The sequence below is a fragment of the Puma concolor genome, chromosome B3 (genome assembly GCF_028749965.1).
Source record: "Puma concolor isolate L17-30 chromosome B3, mPumCon1.1.hap2, whole genome shotgun sequence".
Classification (NCBI taxonomy): Eukaryota; Metazoa; Chordata; class Mammalia; order Carnivora; family Felidae; genus Puma; species Puma concolor.
The window spans coordinates 34,862,547-34,883,586 of NC_141672.1; the positions used below are offsets into that span (position 1 = coordinate 34,862,547).

At 43.3% G+C, this 21,040-nt stretch overlaps 2 protein-coding genes across 5 annotated transcripts in view; both read left to right on the plus strand.

Moving 5' to 3' along the window:
• The first annotated feature begins 332 nt into the window (after positions 1-332).
• On the plus strand, positions 333-19,934 carry RDH11 (retinol dehydrogenase 11). Of its 3 annotated transcripts, none has more exons than XM_086709457.1 (7): positions 333-487; positions 2,969-3,087; positions 3,440-3,595; positions 4,968-5,072; positions 5,630-5,839; positions 8,978-9,167; positions 19,744-19,934. In XM_086709457.1, exons 1-7 carry the CDS (start codon positions 420-422, stop codon positions 19,796-19,798), a joined length of 903 nt encoding a protein of 300 aa, XP_086565583.1. In that variant the 5' UTR covers positions 333-419; the 3' UTR covers positions 19,799-19,934. The 3 variants fall into 3 exon arrangements, with proteins under 3 accessions (XP_086565583.1, XP_025774621.1, XP_086565584.1); XM_025918836.2 differs by lacking the exon at positions 19,744-19,934 and adding an exon at positions 16,692-17,957; XM_086709458.1 differs by lacking the exon at positions 19,744-19,934 and adding an exon at positions 11,694-11,984.
• A 185-nt stretch (positions 19,935-20,119) lies between these two features.
• The window catches only part of VTI1B (vesicle transport through interaction with t-SNAREs 1B), a 32,296-nt gene continuing 31,375 nt past the window's right edge, over positions 20,120-21,040 (plus strand). For both annotated transcript variants that reach the window (XM_025918493.2, XM_086709461.1), the window contains exon 1: positions 20,120-20,536. In XM_025918493.2, the coding sequence (XP_025774278.1) occupies positions 20,422-20,536 (115 nt within the window). In that variant the 5' untranslated portion in view covers positions 20,120-20,421. The remainder of the gene's footprint in view (positions 20,537-21,040) is intronic.

Sequence of the window (21,040 nt, forward strand, 5' to 3'; positions counted from 1 at the left end):
ATGGCCTTAGAACACTCCCCAGACGCCAATCTTTGATCTCCAGGAGAAACAATGCGGTAACTGCCTCACTGTGGGGAAAACTGAACCACGGTCTGGACTTGGGAACCGGGAGATAGAGGACTGGGGAGATTTCGCGAGAACGCTGGTGGCCAGAGGGCTGTGGGAGAGCTGGACGATCCTAGAGGTCCTAGAGGCTAGATGATTGAGGACTTTTTGCGTGTCAGAGCAAGGGTCAGCTTCTCTGAGCAGCTGGAAGCACTAAGCTTAGGACCAAGCTGTGGACTACATTTCCCAGACGGCTTTGCTCCCTGGGCTGTCGTACTGAGACTAGGGCGTGTCTGGGAGGAGCAGCCACAGTCCGGCAAGGCTTGCTGGGGCATCTCTCTCCGCTTGTGCAGCCGCAGCAGCCATCCCGCAAGATGATCGGGGTCCTGCTCCTGCTCCTCCTTCTCCCCTTTTTCCTGTACATCGCTGCACCCAAAATCAGGTCTGTGCAAATATATTGCCTTCTCTTGAGAAGAATTCAGGGTGGCGTTAGTCCTCACCGAAGCTCTGTTCTCCAAAAGAAGGAAAAGGAAAACTCCCTGGGGGGCCCCAGTAGGTCGAGGCCCGGAGTTCGGTTGGTCGGAGGAGGTCCAGCTGTCCTGGATGCGGGGGGACGAGAACAGGAGACTTCGGGCGGTGGGAGGGGGCTGCATGCCGCAGCACCCCACTTTGTTTCTCCGATCCCTTTTTTCGTCTCCGCAGCCTTTGCTTCCCGCTCCAGAGAACCCCGTGTGCAAGGCTACCTCCAACACTTAAGTTTCCAGCATTGGGGGGTTTTAGAACCTAAAATGGAGTGAGGACCTCAACACTGTTTTCCCCTTAGCTCCCACGCCTTGGACTAGTCCTATCTGGCTTCTTGCTTCCAGCCTTTGAAGTACAATGGAGCGATTCGACTTTTTGCTTTCTGAAACTGTTCCTCGATGGGAATCGTGGTATCCGCAGACCCATTGCTTGATCTCTTGTTGCTGTTAGATTCGCTTTTTTTGTAAAGGAAAGAAATGAAAGGGTTTCGTCATGAGCAGTATCCTGCCTTCAGAGCACGACTCATAACCTGGGGTTTGGGGGTGAGACAGAGAGTTTGAGGGGTAATGCTTTCTGGACCTGGTGACACAGTAGCCAATGGCTGGCTGAGTGACACAGAAAATCGGCAGAGTTGCACAAAGGCGCCTGCTGATTAGTTCTGAGTAAATCACCAGTAGTGACGGTGGACCAGTGACTGATGAGACACAACCCTTCCTGGGTGGGGGAGGCGGGAGGGCGTGGTCACCACCCACCGTCTTGCTCCTCTTCTAGTTCTTCCTCCCTTCTGAACACCTCGTGCTCCCACTCAGATGAAAACGCTTTTTATCTCTTTAAAAAATTTTTTTTTAATGTTTAATTTATTTTTGAGAAAGAGAGCATGAGCAGAGGAGGGGCAGAGAGAGAGAAGGAGACAAAGAATCTGAAGCAGGCTCCAGGCTCAACGCTGTCAGCATAGAGCCCGACGTGGGGCTCAAACTCACCAACCGTGGGATCATGACCTGAGCCCAAGTCAGATGCTTAACCAACTGAGCCAGCCCGGCGCCCCGCTTTTTATCATTTTACACCACAAGATTCTCTTACCCAAATAGAATCTCAATGAAAAGTTGAACCTGAACTGAAAATACTGCTCACGTCTCTGTGAGAGATTTCTGGGGAAGATTATGCTGCAAGGGTCATATCTGCAAACGCCTGGCTAGGTCATGGAAGCTGGCCCAGAGCTAGACTTTTCATAGTTGATTGTCCCTTTCATTCCTGTTGGTAAGGAGAAGAAAGAGTTCAGTGGAGGTCCTGATAGTTGTTGCTCCTGGAGCTAAAACTGAAAGGATGTGAGAAACTGAGCAAGGAGGCTTTTCTCTGAGAAGGAAGATAGCCTTAGGTGAGTTAGTTTGCTCGCTATCGGCCTGTGTCCACTAACCAGGTAGCGTTTGTGGCTAGGAGTGTGTGCTTTGCAGTTCTCAAGTCCAATGAAAAATACTGAAATGCTCTTTAAAATTGTATCTCCTGGTCAAGAGATTCTTTTTACTTGAGTCTTGAGATTTGCAGAGAAGAAAGAGAACAATTTGAGACCTGTTAATCCCTGTTTGTGCATTCATTTCTTTGGAAAAGAAGGATAGCACAGTGCTTAGGAACAAGAACACTCAACCAGCTCCACTTTGTACTGATTTATGTCTTTTCTTGAATAATTTAAAAAATTTTTTTAATGTTTATTTTTTATTTTTGAGAGAGAGAGAGAGAGTGCGCGCGCGAGTGGGGAAGGGGCAGAGAAAGAGGGAGACACAGAATTTGAGGCAGGCTCCAGGCTCCAAGCTGTCAGCACAGAGCCGGACATGGGGCTGGAACTCACGAACTGTGAGATCATGACCTGAGCAGAAGTCAGACGCTTAACTGACTGAGCCACCCAGGCGCCCCTAATTTATGTCTTTTCTTTGTCTTAATTTTAATTGTGTGTGTGCATGCGTGTTTCTGTTTCTGTGTTTCACCCCAGGTTGACAAGCTTTCATAATTTTAACTTTTTTGTTGAATTATGTATCTCTAGGCCATAAAGTGCCTGTTGTGGGCAGATTGACATTAAGTGGACCAGTTCTTGCTTGTAGGCTGAGTCTTGTGATTCCCCAAGCCTGTCGAGCTCAAACTGAAGCCAGGTGCCTGGACAATCAAATATTTATCTAGTTGTTATACTGTAAGGGGCAGCTCTAAGGTTTGCCATTACAATAAAATCAATTTTGTTCTTGAGCAAGAGCAGAAAATTTTTCTTCAAACTTACTTAAATCTGTAAAGGGACAGTACTAGAAAGAACCAAAATAAACCTTAGCCTTGGGATTAGAAGACATGGGGGTTGCAGGAACCTCTGGCCAGGGCAAGGAGAATGAAGAACTGATGAGCTCTCCCTCCCTCTCTACAGGAAAATGCTGTCTAGTGGGGTGTGTACATCAACTGTCCAGCTTCCTGGGAAGGTGGCTGTGGTCACTGGAGCCAACACGGGCATCGGAAAGGAGACAGCCAAAGAGCTGGCTCAAAGAGGCAAGATCATCTGCTTCTAATTCCCTCCTGCTACTGCCATTTTATCCCTCACAAGGATGACCATGCTCACTATTTCCTTCTAATCTTGGAATTCAAGAACCTTCCAAGTGTCCCACAGATTCACTGGTCTCAACCTAGTATAATGCTCTGCATATAATGGATACTTAATGAATATTATTTGTTTTTCCTTTTTGATTTGCTCACCAGATACCTCTGTCGTGAAGTAGGGGTAAAATTCCGATTAAAAAAAAAAAAAAAAACAGTAGAAAATTACATTCATAAGTCTATAGGTCTGTAATGTCCACTCCAAAGCAGAGCTGACAGTTTGTCTCTTTTATATGTTGATTGACAGGAGCCCGCGTGTATTTAGCATGCCGGGATATCCAAAAGGGGGAATTGGTGGCCAGAGAGATCCAGACCATGACAGGGAACCAACAGGTGTTGGTGCGGGAATTGGACTTGGCTGATACTAAATCTATTCGAGCCTTTGCTAAAGATTTCTTAGCAGGTAAGTGTTGAACCAGAGATTATGTTTTTGGTCTTGCAATCAACATAGCAGACTTAGCTAAAGGAAAAGGTCCTTCTCCCTCTTTAATACGTAGAAATACTAGATCGTTTATAATCAAAAACTTTCATTCATAGCTGACTCCTTAGTAACAAAGGGGAATCCTCAAGAGGCAGAAATTTAAAAAAATGAATTTAAAAAGTCATAGCATGCAAGGCACCTGGGTGGCTCAGTCAGTTAAGCGTCCGACTCTGGATTTCAGCTCTGGTCATGATCTTGTAGTTCATGGGATTGAGCCCCGCATTAGGTTCTGCACTGACAGCATGGAACCTGCTTGGGATTCTCTGTCTCTGCTCCTTCCCATTCTCTCTTTGTCTCTCTCAAAATAAATAGGTAAACATTAAAAAAAAAAAAAAGGTCCCAGTAATGCATAAGAACTAAAGCCAAAAATCTCATGGAAGTATCTGAACTCAATATGAGCTTTGGGGTCTGGAGTCTAAACACTCATACAGGAACAGAAGAAGATAAGGCCCCAGGGCCTGAGAGCTGGGGAGCTGTATCTCAGGCTTCACATAAGGTTGGGACTCACAAAAAGCCATCTTGTCCATGATAAAGAGGCATAAAAAAACCCTCGCCACCAGCTCTAAGGCATGACAAAAAAAGCTCATCTTCTCTTCAGGACATAGATGGTTAGAGAGTCATCTGTAAGATATTAGAACCTCAAGTTGGCATCATCTATGGGGGAGAATTTATTACATCACCAAATGATGTAAGAATCTTGAGCTGAGGAATTAACATAAAATCCTATAGAATCACATCAAAATCAAATCCGAGAGTAGTCTGTAGGCATATCCCCTCATAATACAGGGATCTTGGCCTCCCTAAGTAAACAGCTTCTGCTGATATGAGCTTATAGTTAGAAATTAAAAACCACATGAGAAAATAAACCAGGAGAAAGAGTTGTCATATGTAACAAAGAGGTGAAACCAGTATTTCTTTTGGTGCCTTTTGGAGTTCTCCAGTATCAGGGGTACATACAGAACATCCTTTTTTCTCCTGCTTGGATTCTTCCCATTCAGCCCGGGAAGTCTTTCTATTAGGAAAGCTGGGCAGAACACTTTTTCGAAAGCAATGAGTAAGTAGCTCCTTAATTGGAAAGATCGTAAAGGCCACTTGGTTGTATAAGATGGAATTTTGCTCTGTGCTAAAAGTATGTAGGATTCAACTACAGTCTTAAATAATGAAAAACAATACAAAATACATCTGAAGGGGAAATGGAGGAAAGATTGAAGCCGTGGGTCCCCATTTCTAAGTCAGACTTCTTAGGTGTCACCGCTGTGGCTGGCTGCTTCCACACTACATCTCTTCCCTGCAGAGGAAAAGCATCTTCACATTTTGATCAACAATGCAGGAGTGATGATGTGTCCCTACTCTAAGACAGCAGATGGCTTTGAGATGCACATGGGAGTCAACCACTTGGGTAAGAAATCTGGCCTCATCACAAAACTGGAGGAAACCTAAAGTTCTCCTTGGCAAACTTAGGGGTCAGATTGAGCTGTCCTTGTGATGCAATTGGACACTGGGCCCTAAAAGACCATAAGTGAATAGCGAATATTATGGTCCTGCCTGAAAGCCCAGGGATAAACTTGAGGCCCACTTGAGGCTACACCAACTTTTTAATCTGTGATTTGGATTCAATTTACTTTGGGGCATTTTTAACAGCCTAATTGGACTGAGGACTGTGTTGCTTTCTTTGTAGTGATCCTCAGGGCGAACATTAGGTAGAGGCTGCCTGCTCTTAAAGAGTGATATTAATCAAAGTTGGAAGAAGACAGAACTTCATATTCACATGTTCCAGATCCCCCTCATGGATGGATGGCTGTCCTATTTTCCTAAACCCTCACTGAGCTTGTTCTGTAGTTGATAATGAATTAATGAGGCAAAAAGCCTTATTCCTGAATTCTCTGCAGAGCTCGCCACAACTCCCTTAACCCTGACATTGGCCTTGAACTGTATTAATTCTAGTTTTTCTTGTAGGTCACTTCCTCCTGACCCATCTGTTGCTAGAGAAGCTGAAGGAATCAGCCCCATCAAGGGTAGTGAATGTGTCTTCCCTAGCGCATCACCTGGGGAGGATCCACTTCCATAACCTGCAGGGTGAGAAATTCTATAATGCAGGTCTGGCCTACTGTCACAGCAAGTTAGCCAACATTCTCTTCACCCAGGAACTGGCCCGGAGGCTCAAAGGTAGGCTTAGAAGAAATGAATATAGAGATATAAGTCAATGGGAAGTAGTAAAAAGCCACAGGAATACATTCTGTTTTCGGGAGCCTATCCCCTGGATAAAACCTGCTTTCATGACTATAACTGGGTATTATTTTAGTAAGTAGCCCAAAACTGAATATTGGAGGTGGCTGGCAGGAGATGGGGAAATTCTGACTTTGAGTCATAAGGCTTAGCTTTAGTACTTATCAGCCGTGTGACCTGTAGCAAGCTACTTAACTTTAAGGACTTATTTCCTCATAAGTAAAATGGGATTATTTTATAGGTTATTGTCCTTATTAAGTCAGGTCTCATGAGCAAGCAAGGTTTTTTACTCATAATGAGACTAGATAGAAGGGAGGGACCTGAACTGGCACTAGATACAACCATTAGGATAAAACAGGTGCTAGGACAATGGTGGGGGGGGGGGGGGGGGGGAATGTTGCCCCCTAACAGCAAAAGGTTAAGTAAGAGAAATGCATGCTTGAAGAGGGAATTCTCCAATCACAAATACACAGAGGTCCTTAGCACTGTCCATTCTGAATTTTCAAGAAAAAGAAAGGTAATCCAGGGTGGACAGCTGGAGTTACTTAGGAGTTGAGGCAGGCAGAATTCTGGCTCGAGAAGTCAGACATAGAAGCCCCATTGTTGGGACAGGATCATCAAATTATGTGGACAGCAATGTGGGGGAAGGAAGCTGTGGTCAGCTCACTTCATATGCCCAGTCTATGCCCAGGACGTGACATTGTTTATCAGCTCAGGATGGATCAGAGTAACTGGATGGTGAAAACTATCCAAAGGGTTGGTAGGGGAGCTAGGGTGCCCTTGAGGTGGAGAGATAGGCCCAGCCATGAGGATCCGATAAAAGCAGAGGATACACAAGTGAGGAAGCCTGAGAGATGTGAGGATTAGGTGGGAGACAGCTGTGGTGCAATGAAGGCAACCTGGGCATAACAGAGGAGTCATTCATTCATCCATTCAGCAGTCAAGTATTCAGTATCCATGCTCTTCTATGCACTGATTCAGGGCTTGGCGATGGAGTGGTGCCTGATACACGTACAGTCCCTTCTTTGATTTGGTTTAGATCCACTGGGGGAGGGAGATAATAAACAAGTATTTATACATTATCACATGTAAAATCAGTCTAGGAATACATGAATAATTCTCTTTGTAATAAGTTCCAATAATATAGAGCTAAAAGTGAAAAAAACCCTTTACTTAATCCCCACTTTCTCCCTTCTCCTTTCTCCCCTCAAGGAACCACTGTCAACAACTTGATGTGCACCTGTCAATCATTTTTTATACATTTATATATGTGTACATCATATATAAGGAACTGAAATTCCAACACAATATTTTGGAGATCTTTCCATGTTGTACATACAGATTTACCCCATTCCTTTTGTGGGCTGCATTATATTTCACCGGATAGATGAGCCTCCATTTATTTATTAATTTCCTTAACAACATCTGGAATGTTTCCTTTTTGTTGTTGTTTAATTATAATTGTAAATACTATGAAAGGGGAAGTATAAGGACCTATAATGGATTGGGGTGGGTGCTTATTCAGTCTAAGGGATCAGGGATTTCTCTAAAGAAATGAGTTGCAAGCTAAGCCTTTATATAAGATGATTAGAAATTAAATGGGTTACAGAGCAGGTGGAATGAGGCATCTGAGGAGGTTGAGGAACATTCCAGGCAGAAGAAAGAGAATGCACAAAAGTCTTGGCTCAGTTTGAGAAATTGAGAGGCTGCTGTGGTTAAAATGAAGAAAGCAAGAGGAAGAGAAGTCTGACCTGAGACTGGTGAGGTCGACAGGGGCAAAATCCTTAGAGGCTATGGTAAAGATTTTGGTGTAAGAGCAGTGGAAACCCTTTAAAATGGGGGCAGGGCTGTGTACAGCAAGTGATTTCTATAGTCTAGGTGATTGATGACAGTAGCTTGGACTACAGTGGTAGAGATGGAGGGTAGTGGACACTCCTAAGAGATATCTAGGATGGGAAAACCCTAAAGCTTGTTGAGCATGGTAATGTGGGGAATCGTCAAGAACTGCTGCTCTGTGGGCCTGCCTGGTCGGGAGTTAGGAAACACTGCGAGATCCAGGTTTGGCCTTAAAAAGTATGAAGTTAATTGAAGACCTATGTGTCTGCATTACTATGGGTCATCTAGAGTAGATGTCAAGTTGGAAATAATATATATCCACAGTCCTTCGTCTGCAATTATGAAATCCACAAAGACATGAAAATTCCATTTTTTCAGAAGCTTGACACCAAAGCTCATTTGGCAACAAAATCTCACGTGTACCAGGGAGATTAGGTAATAAGCAGTATATGTATAGGTGTTCATATTATCTTTCTAAAATCAATAAAAATTTGGAAACCTCTTTGACATAGCCATACACAAGTGTCATTTAGCACTTACCATGCACCAGATACTGTTCTAGCCTCTTGTACATATGAACTCATTTAATCCTCAGAACAACCTTGTGAGGTACAGGTATTAGGATTATCCCCATTTTAAGAGGAAACTGAGTCACAACATCAGGAGCTTGCTCAAGGTCACCCAGCTAATGAGTGGTAAAGCTAGGATTTGAAACTGGGCGGTCTGCCCACAAAGTTCATGCCCTGAACCACTACATTACACTGCCTCTCGTAGTCAGTTAAGAGTTCAAAGGAGTATAATGTACCAAAAAATGTGCATACCATAAAGTTATAGAGAGAGATTTTAGCAAGCCATGAGAACTCCAACATTTGAAGTTTGAGTAGAAGATGATGAACTGGCCCAGGAAACTAAGAGGAAGCAGCGAGAAAGGATAGGAAAATCAGGAGTGTGGGGTCATGGAAGCCAATAAAAAGGCAGCTTTGAGAAAGTAGTCAGTAGTGTCAAGTGCTACTAATAGGTTGAGTCCTGGCTCTACTGTTTGCTAACAGTTAGTAACCTCTTTGAGCTTAAATCTTAACCTGTGAGATGGGGAGATATAAATTACTGTGAGGAATGCTTGTAATACTGTTGGGGGAAGGGAGTCTTCATGGGGTCAAATGTTTATTCGTATCCTCCGCTCTCTTCGGCCATGTGGCAATATCAAGTCCTGTCTTCCTCTCTCCAAACGGCACCCCCCATTAGGCTCTGGCGTTACGACGTATTCTGTACACCCTGGCACAGTCAACTCTGAATTGGTTCGGCACTCACCTTTCATGAAGTGGATGTGGTGGCTTTTCTCCTTCTTCATCAAGACCCCTAAACAGGGAGCCCAGACCAGCCTGTACTGTGCCATAACGGAAGGTCTTGAGATTCTAAATGGGCATCATTTCAGGTATGAATATATCTGTTTTTGAAGACGGGGTTTCATTGCTCAAAGGAAATAATTTGGATTTGTACTCTTCTTATAAAGTACATTGTGCAACATAGCTTTTTTTGTTGTTGTTTTTTAAACAACATCTTTTGCATTTTTTTTTAAGTTTATTTATTTATTTTTTTGAGAGAGCTAGAAAGAGAGATAGAGATCAAGTGGAGGAGAGGCAGGGGGGTGGGGAGGCAGAGAATCCCAAGCAGGCTCCATACTGTCAGCGCAGAGCCCAATGTGGGGCTCAAACTCACAAACCATGAGATCATGACCTGAGCTAAAACCAAGAGTCAGATGCTTAACCAACTGAGCCACCCAGGCACCCCTCTCTTCTTTTTTTAATGTTTATTTTTGAGAGAGAGAAAGAGTACACAAGCAGGGGAGGTGCAGAGAGAGAGGGGGACAGAGGATCCAAAGTGGGCTCTGTGCTGATAACAAATAGCCTGATGCAGGGCTTGAACTCACGAACCATGAGATCATGACCTGAGCCAAAGTCGGACGCTTAACTAACTGAGCCACCCAGGTGCCCCAGCTTTTGTCTTTTGACTAGGGTTGTTACCTTTAAGAGGGGGACTGACTCATTCACATTTTTCGTGGTACTTGTAGGTTTGATTTTCTCCATGCCGTCTTTTTTTTTTTTTTTTTTTTTTTTAATTTTTTTTTTTCTACGTTTATTTATTTTTGGGACAGAGAGAGACAGAGCATGAACAGGGGAGGGGCAGAGAGAGAGAGGGAGACACAGAATCGGAAACAGGGTCCAGGCTCTGAGCCATCAGCCCAGAGCCCGACGCGGGGCTCGAACCCACGGACCGCGAGATCGTGACCTGGCTGAAGTCGGACACTTAACCGACTGCGCCACCCAGGCGCCCCAACCATGCCGTCTTTTATTAATATGGTTGTTTCTTTTCTTCCTACTTTTTCTTATGTCCATCCAGTTTTCTTTGTTCCTTTTTGGACTCCTTGTTTTGTTTTGTTTTGTTTACATTAAAAAGAATTTGTATTTTTCTATTGTCTTCAGGACTAAAATAGTATCAATGGACTCTGTTCTTGAATAAGTGAAGACTTTTAAAACTTTTTATTGTAGAGGGTTTTGAACATACACAGTCGTAGGTAAAATAGCATGTTGAATCCCACAGTACAGCCTCAACAACCATTAAGCCATAGCTAGTATTCTCCCATCCCATCCACCAGCCCTTCACATATTTTTTTCCTCTCATGTTATTATTATTTTTTTAATGTTTATTTATTTTTGAGAGAGAGACAGAGCACAAGCAGGGGAGCGTCAGAGAGAGAGGGAGACACAGAATCTGAAGCAGGCTCTAGGCTCTGAGCTGTTGGCACAGAGCCTGGCACAGGGCTCAGACCCACAGACCGTGAGACTGTGACCTGACTTTAAGTCGGATACTTAACCGAATGAGCTACCCAGGCACCCCTCCTCTCACGTTATTTTGAAACTTGTCTCAGACATCACATAAGATTGAAATTTTAGCATGTTTTTACCTCCTCTTCAAGATTATGTGGAAATAACTTGCACTTTAGAGAAATGGCTGCAAATAAATTAAAATTGGAAAGAAAGGTAGATAGATCATGAAAGGCCCATAATGCCAGACCTGGAGAGGAGCCACAGAAGTTGTTTCAGTAGAAAGAGAAATAATCTGCTCTGTGCTTCAGAGAAACATCCCTGCTGACTTTGTTTAATGAATGGATAAATAACCCAAGTGAGAGATAATGAGTTCCTGATTTAGGGTAATGACAGTTGGAATGCAAAGAATGATTAAGAGAGAGAGGCCCTGAAGAGGCAGAATCTTTACCACTTGATGAATAATTGAATGAGAGGTCGGGGAGGAGTTGGTGACCTGGGGGTCAAGCCTGACTTACTATGAGGTTGATGATGACATTAACTGAGACAGCAGAAATGGAAATATAATGTGTATAGCTTAGGGTTCTCTGATTGCAAAGCAGTGGAAACAGACTCAAGCTAACTTAAGCAAGAAGGGAATTTATTAGAATATGGGGGTTCTCCTAGGTCCAAAGAGCAGACTGAAGAGCCAGGCTTAGAACACACACAGTGGCCAGTCAACTGACCAGGGCACTGTTGCTAGAACAAGTATATGCCAACTATCTTTAGTCTTTGTTTTGTTGCTCACCATCCGCTCTCTAGCAAGGAAGCACTAGGTCTTCCATCCTCACATCCTCACTCCCTTGGTTAGGGGAAGACCAGCACTTGATTAATGGGCTCTCCAAACTGTGGGAAAGAGGTAATTTTACAGAAAGGAATCAGATTGCTGTTGCCAAAAGAATATGGAATGGATCAGTTGCCCTCTATAATACACCTGGCCTTATACATGTTGAGTGTATATCCATAAGTCATGGAGTAGAAATGTATAGCAGATAGTTGGAAATGTGTGTCTGAAAGTCAGGAAGATAAATTTATATGGTTTTATACACTAGAATGATTTTCCATGAATGACTGGATTCTTCCCCGGAAATTTTAAGGTTTTGACTGAGTAATCTAAAGAAAGCCGGCCTCAAATTCATGACTTAGTAAATATTTAACTGGCTTTTGAAGAGCCTTTCCAGTGCCAAGGATTCTCAATTGTAAGCATTTTGAAGATCCAACAGCAGCTGTGTTGACCACTATCAAGAAATGAACTTAAGTCTGTCTTGACTGAAACATTAGAAACTTTGCACTAGTTTTTCTTCCTGACTGAAACCACAAACCTACTTTTGTCTCTATGGATTTGCCTGTACTGGATGTTTCATATAAATAGAATCATATAATATGTGGCCTTTTGTGACTGGCTTCTCACTTTGCAAAATGTGTTCAAGGTCATCCATGCCAAAGCATGTATCAGTACATCATTCCTATTTATTGCCAAATAATATTTCATTTTGTGGATGTTCCACATTTTATTTATCCCTTCATTAGTTGGTGGGCATTTGGGTTGTCACTTTTTTTAATTGAATAATGATGCTATGAATATTCATGTCCAGATTTTTGTATGGACATTTTTCTTGGTTTATATACCTAGAAATGGAATCCCACTGGAATATGGGTCATGTTAACTCCATGTTTAACTGTTGAGGAATTGTCAGGGTGTTTTCCAAAGTGGCTGCAGCATTTCGTGTTGCCATCAGTAGTGTATGAGGGTTCCAGTTTCTCCCTCATACACTGCCCTTGCAGTGAGAGAGTGAGACAGAGTGTGAGTGGGGGAGGGCAGAGAGAGATGGAGACACAGAATCTGAAGCAGGCTCCAGGCTAACTGTCAGCACAAAGCCCAACGCAGGGCCCAAACTCATGAACCATGAGATCATGACCCAAGCCAAAGTCAGACACTTAATTAACCAACTGAGCCACCCAAGCGCCCCTCTGTCCTTTGTTTTAGCCATTATAATAAATATGAAGTAATTTTTCTATTTATGTTCTTCTAGTTTTTCTCATTATGGTTTTCATTTGCATTTTCTTGCTAGTGATGTTAAGCATCTTTTCGTGTGCTCATATTTGTTTATCTTTGTTGGAGAAATGTCTATTCATATCCTTTGCCCAATTTCAAAATGGATTATTGTCTTTTTATTGTTTAATTGTAATGATTCTTTATATAGTCTGGATGCAAGTCCCTTGTCAGATGTGTGATTTACCAATATTTTCTTCCACTCTTTGGTTTGTCTTTTTACTTTCTTTATGGTGTCTTTTGAAGAAGAGGAGTTTTTGAGGAAGTCTAATTTATTGACTTTTTTCTTTCGTCACTTGTGCTTTTGGTGTCCTAAGAAACCATTGCCTAACTGAGGGGCACAAAGAGTTATTACTATGTTTTCTTCTAACAGTTTTATAATTTGAGCATTACATTTCAGTCTATGATTCATTTAATTTTTATATATGGCATGGGGGTAGGGTCCTGTTTCATTTTGAATGTGGATATCCGGTTTTCCAAGAACTGTTTGTTGAAAAGATTATTCTTTTCCCATTGAATTTTCTTGGTAGCTATATTCAAATTCCTTGGGCTGCAATAGCAGAATACCAGAAATACAGTTCTAGAGGAAAACAGTTTTCTTACAGTTCAAGATCAAGGTGCCAACAAGATTGATTTCTGGTTTCTTCCTGGCTTGCACCGGGCTGCCTTCTTGATGTGTCCTCACATGGTTTTTACTCTGTGTGTGCACACTCCTGGTGTCTCCTCTTATAAGGACACTAGTCCTATTGAATTGGAGCCCTACCTTTTTGACTCTATTTAACCTTAATTATCTCCTTAAAAGGCCTTCCTCCAAATAGTCACCTTGGGGATTTAGGGATTCAACATGGATTTGGGGGGACATAATTCAGTCCGTAACAGATTTATCAAAAATCAGTTGACCATAAATGTAAGAGTACTTCTATACTTTTTTATTTTTTCTATTCATTTCTTAAAAAATTTTTTAACGTTTATTCATTTTTTGAGAAACAGAGACAGCATGAGTGGGGGAGGAGCAGAGAGAGAGGGAGACACAGAATCTGAAGCAAGCTCCAGTCTCTGAACTGACAGCACAGAGCCCGATGCAGGGCCCGAACTCACAAATTGTGAGATCATGACCTGAGCCGAAGTAGGATGCTTAACCGACTGAGCCACCCACGTGCCCCTTTTCTATTCATTTCTATGTCTGTCCTTATGCCAGTAGCATAGTCTTTGTATTAAGTTTTGATATAGGTCTTTTTACATATACTGGTTGATACTACCCAAAATCCTACTGGAAATATCAGCACCATGACCATGCTGATGCATAACCACACTTAAGTAGTTTTTTTTTTTTTTTAATTTTTTAAATGTTTATTCACCCTTGAGAGACAGAGAGAAAGAGTGTGAGCAGGGGAGAGGCAGAGAGAGAGAGGGGGGAAGACACAGAATCTAAAGCAGGCTCCAGGCTCTGCACTGGCAGGAAGAGCCCCACATGGGGCTTGAACCCACGAACCATAAGATCATGACCTGAGCTGAAGTCGGACGCTTAACGGACTAAGCCACCCAGGTGCCCCAACACTTAAGTAGCTTTTACTGTGGTATTTGAATACATTTTAGAGCATGTCATAGCTTATGACACACAGCACTTTCCATTGTGTCCATTGCGTGTGTCTTTTGCTCTTCATTGTAACCTTGCAGAGAACATCAGGTATACATAGAGGCTACAGAGGCTTACAGAGGCCAACTGAGAGAGTCATACAAAGCCTTTAGGTTCTCGGTGATGGTCTTTTTACTCAGCAGTGACAGGTTGTACTGGTCATGCTGGTGAGTTCCCTTAAACAGAAGTACTAAGAAGCCTTGTTTTGTAAATTCGAAGATACCTTTAAGTGGTGTTTCTCAAAATTCTATGTGTTTTGGAGGAAGTGGCTGAAAACAGATAACTGGGCCTCAACCCTGTTCTGATTCAGCAGGTTTGGATGGGGCCGGACAATTGGCATTGCTAACAAGCTTCCAGATGATGGCTCCTGCTAGTCCATAACCCACTCTTTGATTAGCAGTGTCTTAATGGACGTAGTGTTAGGAGTTTGCTTCATGTACTTATTTCAGACTTGCCAAGTTTCCTTTTCATCTTCAGAATTTGCTTAGAATGTCCTGGAAGCAGTTTTCTTAAAATAGTATTTTAAAAATTGCTTCTTATGTACCTTAAAAGATTGCAGTTCATTTACTCAATCACTTTATTGAATGCCTGCTGTGTACTAGATGCAGCAAATATAAAAATAAGTAAAAGGGGGCACCTGGATAGCTCAGCTGGTTAAGCGTCCAACTTCACCGGAGGTCATGGTGTCCTGGTGCGGGTCTGAGCCCTGCATTAGACTCTGTGCCGACAGCTCAGAGCCTGGAGCCTGCTTCAGATTCTGTGTCTCCCTCTCTCTCCGCCCCTCCCCCCACTTGTGCTCTGTCTCTCTCTCTCTCTCTCAAAAAATAAATAAACGTTAAAAAAAATTTTTTAAGGGGCACATGGGTGGCTCAGTTGGTTAAGCATCCGACTTTGGCTCAGGTCATGATCTCATGGCTCGTAGGTTCGAGCCCTGCGTCAGGCTCTGTGCTGACAGCTCGGAGCCTGGAGCCTGCTTCGAATTCTGTCTGTGTCTGTCTCCCTCTCCCCCACTCATGCTCTGCCTCTCTGTCAAAAAGAAATAAACATTAACAAATTAAAAAAAATTTTTTTAAATGAGTAAAAGTCTTTGAGAAAATTTCTGATAAGTGCAGAGTTTGAATACCCCTCCTGCATTTGTTTTTTTACATGTTTATTTATTTTGAGAGAGAGTGCAAGTGGGTGAGAGGGGCAGAGAGAGGGAGAGAGAATCTTAAGCAGGTTCCATGCTCAGTGTGGAGCCCAATGTGGGGCTCAATCCCACAACTGTGAGATCATGACCTGAGCCAATATCAAGAGTCAGATGCTTAACCCACTGAGCCACCCAGGCACCCTGTCTCTCTCCTGTATTTAATGGGGACTTAAAATAATTGGGATTACAGCAATGAAGAGAAGGTATATGAAACACTTATTACCTTATTGTTACATTTCTTTTATGCTATCATCTTCTGTCTTCATTGTTTATGAAGCCAGCTTGACTTGTTATTTAAAAACTGTTATAAGGGGCGCCTGGGTGGCGCAGTCGGTTGGGCGTCCGACTTCAGCCAGGTCACGATCTCGCAGTCTGTGAGTTCGAGCCCCGCGTCGGGCTCTGGGCTGATGGCTCAGAGCCTGGAGCCTGTTTCCGATTCTGTGTCTCCCTCTCTCTCTGCCCCTCCCCCGTTCATGCTCTGTCTCAGAGTCTCTGTCCCAAAAATAAATAAACATTGAAAAAAAAAAAAAATTAAAAAAAAAAAAATAAAAATAAAAACTGTTATAATTGCTGGTAGACCAGAAATCATAAGTTTTGGGGGTGTTTTTTTCCCCCACTCCAAGCATCTGTATGTAACCAATGTAATCTCAGCAACATGACACTATACAAGGTCCTGTGTGAACAAGCTAGACATACACAGATATCAGGCAGACACAGATATTATAGTTAAATATATACATATAGGGGCACCTGGGTGGTTCAGTTGGTTGAACATCTGGCTCTTGATTTCAGCTCAGGTCATGATCTCACAGTTCATGGGTTCAAGTCCTGCATTGGGCTCTGTGCTGGTGATGTGGAGTCTGATTGGGATTCTCTCTCTCTCTCTCTCTTCTCACCTCCCCTGCTCTCTCTCTCAAAATAAATAAACATTTACACACACACACACACAGAGCAGAATATAAAGACTTACTGCTATGCATTACATATCAAACAGAGCATTCTCATCAGGGGTAGTATAGTGAGGAGATCTAAATGGTAATTACATTTTTCCTGGGGTAAGAATTGGAGAATGAAGAGGCAAGACAAAGACTGGCCCTATGAAGTGTATAGAGGGCATGTCATCCCTGGGTTGTTTTTCTGTCACATTCCTTGTTCCAGGCAGAGAACAGATTCCATTCTTAAACTCTGTGTTTTAAGCCTCTCTCTTTCATTTCCAGTGACTGCAGTGTGGCATGGGTCTCTGCCCAGGCTCGGAATGAGACAATAGCAAGACGGCTATGGGATGTCAGTTGTGACCTGCTGGGCATCCCCATGGACTGACAGGTGGTAGCAGTTGGACTCAAGAGAAACCTATAGCAGACTACTCAGTACTCCCTGCCAAAATGATTCTCCTTCATGGTGACCAAAATCGTCAGTACAAAGAAAACAAATCTTCCAGCCTTTCCTGCTTGATGTCTGACAAAAGCACAGTGTACATTGCCAGATTCATCAAAACACCTTGCATTTACTCCAGATTTAGTTTGCCCTTATTACTGTCAGTTGCAAGAGATATCAGACGATAAGATCCTCAGATGACCTGCGACCTGATATCTGCCGTCTGAAACCTACTACCTAGGAGAATCTTAGCTATGGCAAGGTCAATTTATGGTAGTTTGGATTAGTTTCTACCCTCTTTGTTCACAATATAGTTCCTCCCAACCACCATCCAACCTTCATTTCAAGAGGGCCACACTGCAGCCTCAGCCGAACTCTGAGTCACAGTGGCTTGACTCAAGAGCAGGACTCATCCCTCAACTGTTAAGAAAACCATCATATGCTAACATCTGAATTATTTCCAGAAACTCTTAACTGAATCTGGATTATGGCATGGCTTTATCTCTTGACAACCTAAAGCCACTGCTATTAAAACACTTTCCAACATCTAGACCACAGAGAAGAGCTTCCTTTTCTAAGAAGTTTGTGGGGTTTGGAGGATGGCAGAAATAAAATCAAGCTTAAACTATCATTTTCTTACTGTTTCTCAGACCAGCAAGTGGGTAAAGAAAGGGGCAGTATGGGAAGATAGATCATCTACCTGACTTTAGTTAGTGACCCCAGACCGATGGAGGCCTTTTTGTGTCTTAGTTTCTCTTAGAAAACCAGAAGAAGGAAAAGGCTATTTGGTGATTGTCACTGAGTTTATCTTTGTGTTCTTCTGTAGTCATACAGTGGGGCTTATTTTCACAGAATTCAAAATAACTACAAAGGAAGAGTATTAAACTGGACCCTGGTGGAGGCAAATGTTCAAAGATGGAGCAAACAGTGTCATCCAGTCTTTGATACAAATGAGTAGACCAGCAAAGGGAAGTCAACTCTGTATATATGGTTAACTACTTACCCAGAAGCACATGGGTAGCAGGGAAGAAGTCTAAAACAGAAAAATCCTGGAAGATAATGCATGCAGTAAAGGGACTAGTTAAGGACTTAAAAAAAAAAAAACTAAAGATGGTAATATGTAACTGGAAGAATTGAGGGCGAGCACCTGAGTGACCAAGACTGACACTGTACTGTCTTCATAAGCACCAATCAACCAATGTGGCAGAAAAAGTCCCAAAATAACACCCCCCCCCCAATTCTTTATTCAGCAAAATTATCTTAAGGACGGATATTGGTAATTTACAGTCACTATAGTAATCTTTCATGGCATTTCCTTACATTATCTTAACATGATTAAAATGTCTATTTGCTAAAAATCTACATTTAATTTGGAGAGCTTTTATCAAAAGTAATGCTGCCAAAGGAAATTGGAGGAATAATAATGTTCTTATCACTTGTTTAGACATATGTTATATGTCTAAATAGAATAACATATGTTATTCTAATAGACTTTGATTTTCTTGGACTGACAATTACATATTCACTTTGGTGGGGTAAAGAGTTATGGGACCACAGTCTTCTCATATTTGTAAATGGATATTCTTTTTGTTGAACGTGTTTTGACCATCAAGCTATATATTTTAAAATGGTCATTTTATGGAAAAATTGGAAATTTTTAATAGTTAAGTAGCATAACTAATATTTTACTTAATTTATGTTGAACTATCAATGACAAATAAAAAATTTTTATTATTTGTAATGTTTTTACTTACCTAAATAAAAGCTGTAAGAATTAGAGTCAATGAAAGAAAACAATTAAATGAAAGTTTAGCTATAAGAAGAAAATGCTTTTCATTATTATGGTTATACAGTCATTTCTCATTTTTAAGGATAATTTGTCTCAGAGTAACCACAGTATAGTCTCCATTGAAATGCCATTAACTTTGGTTGTGTGATAATTTGATTATTCATTCACCCATTTTCTGCTTTTGTGATGCTTTTCAAACATTTTTTTCCATCTCAGGCTATTATGTCCCCCTTTTGCACCTGTCCTTTCTAGAACAGAGTTGTGGGACTTAATCACATTACACTTCCACTAACAACCTCAGATTTTGCTATCTCTATATTCAATGAACATTAAGAGCTCAATGCATTTGTTGAATCAGTGGTCATGAATCAGTCTGATAAAAATAAAGTTCCAGGAGATATATGAATCATCAAATTACTTAACAGTCATACATCGTTTAATATGTTTGGGAAGTTTTATATATTGGGCTGCCAAGCAAACATTTCAGAAAGGGCTTTGATAGGAAAATCATGAAATAAGTTGAAAACAGAAATTCCCTGCCATGGAACCATGAAAACCCACGTTGCAGAATAGGACTTTGTCACTGTTAACACATTACAGGTAGTGGGAAAGAGACCTGATGAAGCAGAGTCCGCCTTGCTCACCACGTTATGAAATAACCAAGCACAGAGAGTGAATTTTTTATTCACCAACATATGCCCAGATACGGCATAATGACATGCTGAACATTAACAAATACCTGCTGAGGGGCACTTGGGTGGCTCAGTCAGTTAAGCCTCTGACTTTTACTCAGGTCGTGATCTCCTCGTCCGTGAGTTCCAGCCCCGCATTGGGCTCTGTGCTCACAGCTCGGAGCCTGGAGCCTGCTTGGGTTTCTGTGTCTCTCTCTGGCCCTCCGCCACTCACGCTCTATGTCTCTCTCTCTCAAAAATAAACATTAAAAAATACCTGCTGAGTGAATGAATGCACCAGGCGAGCACAGAGACTAGAGGCTGCGAGCGTATTTGGGGAGTCACTGCCTAGGAACTATTTCTGAAAGCATATGGCTCTGGGCGTTTGACCTCTCCAATAAAAGATTCTTTTTGTTTTGTTTTTTACCGCTGCAGGGCAAGCAAGGAACCTGCCCCAGCTCTCTCTCGAGGGCTGAAAGCTAATGTTTAGTCAGGACGCGAACTGAGGAAATGAGAGCCGCCAGACGGGGAGATGATAGCGAAGATGATTTCCAAACGCTTACGGATACCAAACTACTGCTTGTCAGCACCACCCACTGGGCCTGTAGTGTTGACAGAACCACCGCCCCCGCCAGCGCGTGACTTCGGAGTCCGAGTGGCTTCCACGCCGAACTACAGTCCCCGGCATGCACTGCAGCGACCGCCCCCCACCGGAAGGCGGGGCCCTGGAGACAGGCGGTCGCGCTGCCCGTCCCGCGGGTCCCCCACAGTCCCTTCCGTTGTGGCGCTCTCCCCAACCCCGAACTGGGTATTTCCGGGGCTTCAGGACTCCGCTCGCTCCGATGCACCACCACCCTCCCGGGAATCGCCCAGGCGGGCAGCCCACCAGACTTCCCATCAGGCTTTCGCGCCCGCCGCTCCCTCAGTGACGGTATGAAGGGGGTGGGCGTTCCGGCTCGGGAGGACCCCGCCGCGTCCCCGGAAGCGCCTCGTCCCCGGCGGTGGTGGCGGCGGTCGCCGTGATGCCTGCGGGACTGGGTGGCTGACCGCCGGGATAGGAGCGGGGCCAGTGCCCAAAATCTCGGTGGCCGCTGCTCGAGTGCGGCCTGCGCCATGGCCACCTCCGCTGCCTCTTCGGAGCATTTCGAGAAACTTCACGAGATCTTCCGCGGCCTCCATGAAGACCTGCGAGGGGTGCCGGAGCGGCTCCTGGGGACAGCGGGGACAGGTGAGACGAGGGTGGGACGCGCCGTGGGGAACTCGGCCCCTTGCGCGCTCTGGGAATACGAGCTCCCTACCCCCTTCTCAGATCGGGTCCCTCTTCCCTCCGCTGCGCATCCTCAGACACGCCCCCTAGGGTTGGCTGGGTCTCGGCGCCCAGCATTTCCCTGCTGCTCCTTGAGGGTGCTCAGGGTTGGACCTCGGAGTGTCGTCTCTTTGGGATTCTCTTACTACTGTAGCCGTCAGAATTTTCTTGTGTCATTTTCACCGTGGAAGAAGATCATAGGAGACCTTAAGTCTGTGTCCATGTATTTCAGTAAAATTGGTTTCTTTTGTAGCTGTCTGTGTATTTTGCTTTATGAATTTTAGAGCATTATTCTCAAGAGAAATCCATAGTTTTCACCAGACTGACAAAGGATCCGTAGCACCAAAAAGGCCAAGAAGCCAAAGGAAACATAATTTTGGAGTTGGTAAATGATCAGATTTTGTGGGGGAAGTGGTCTTTAAAAAT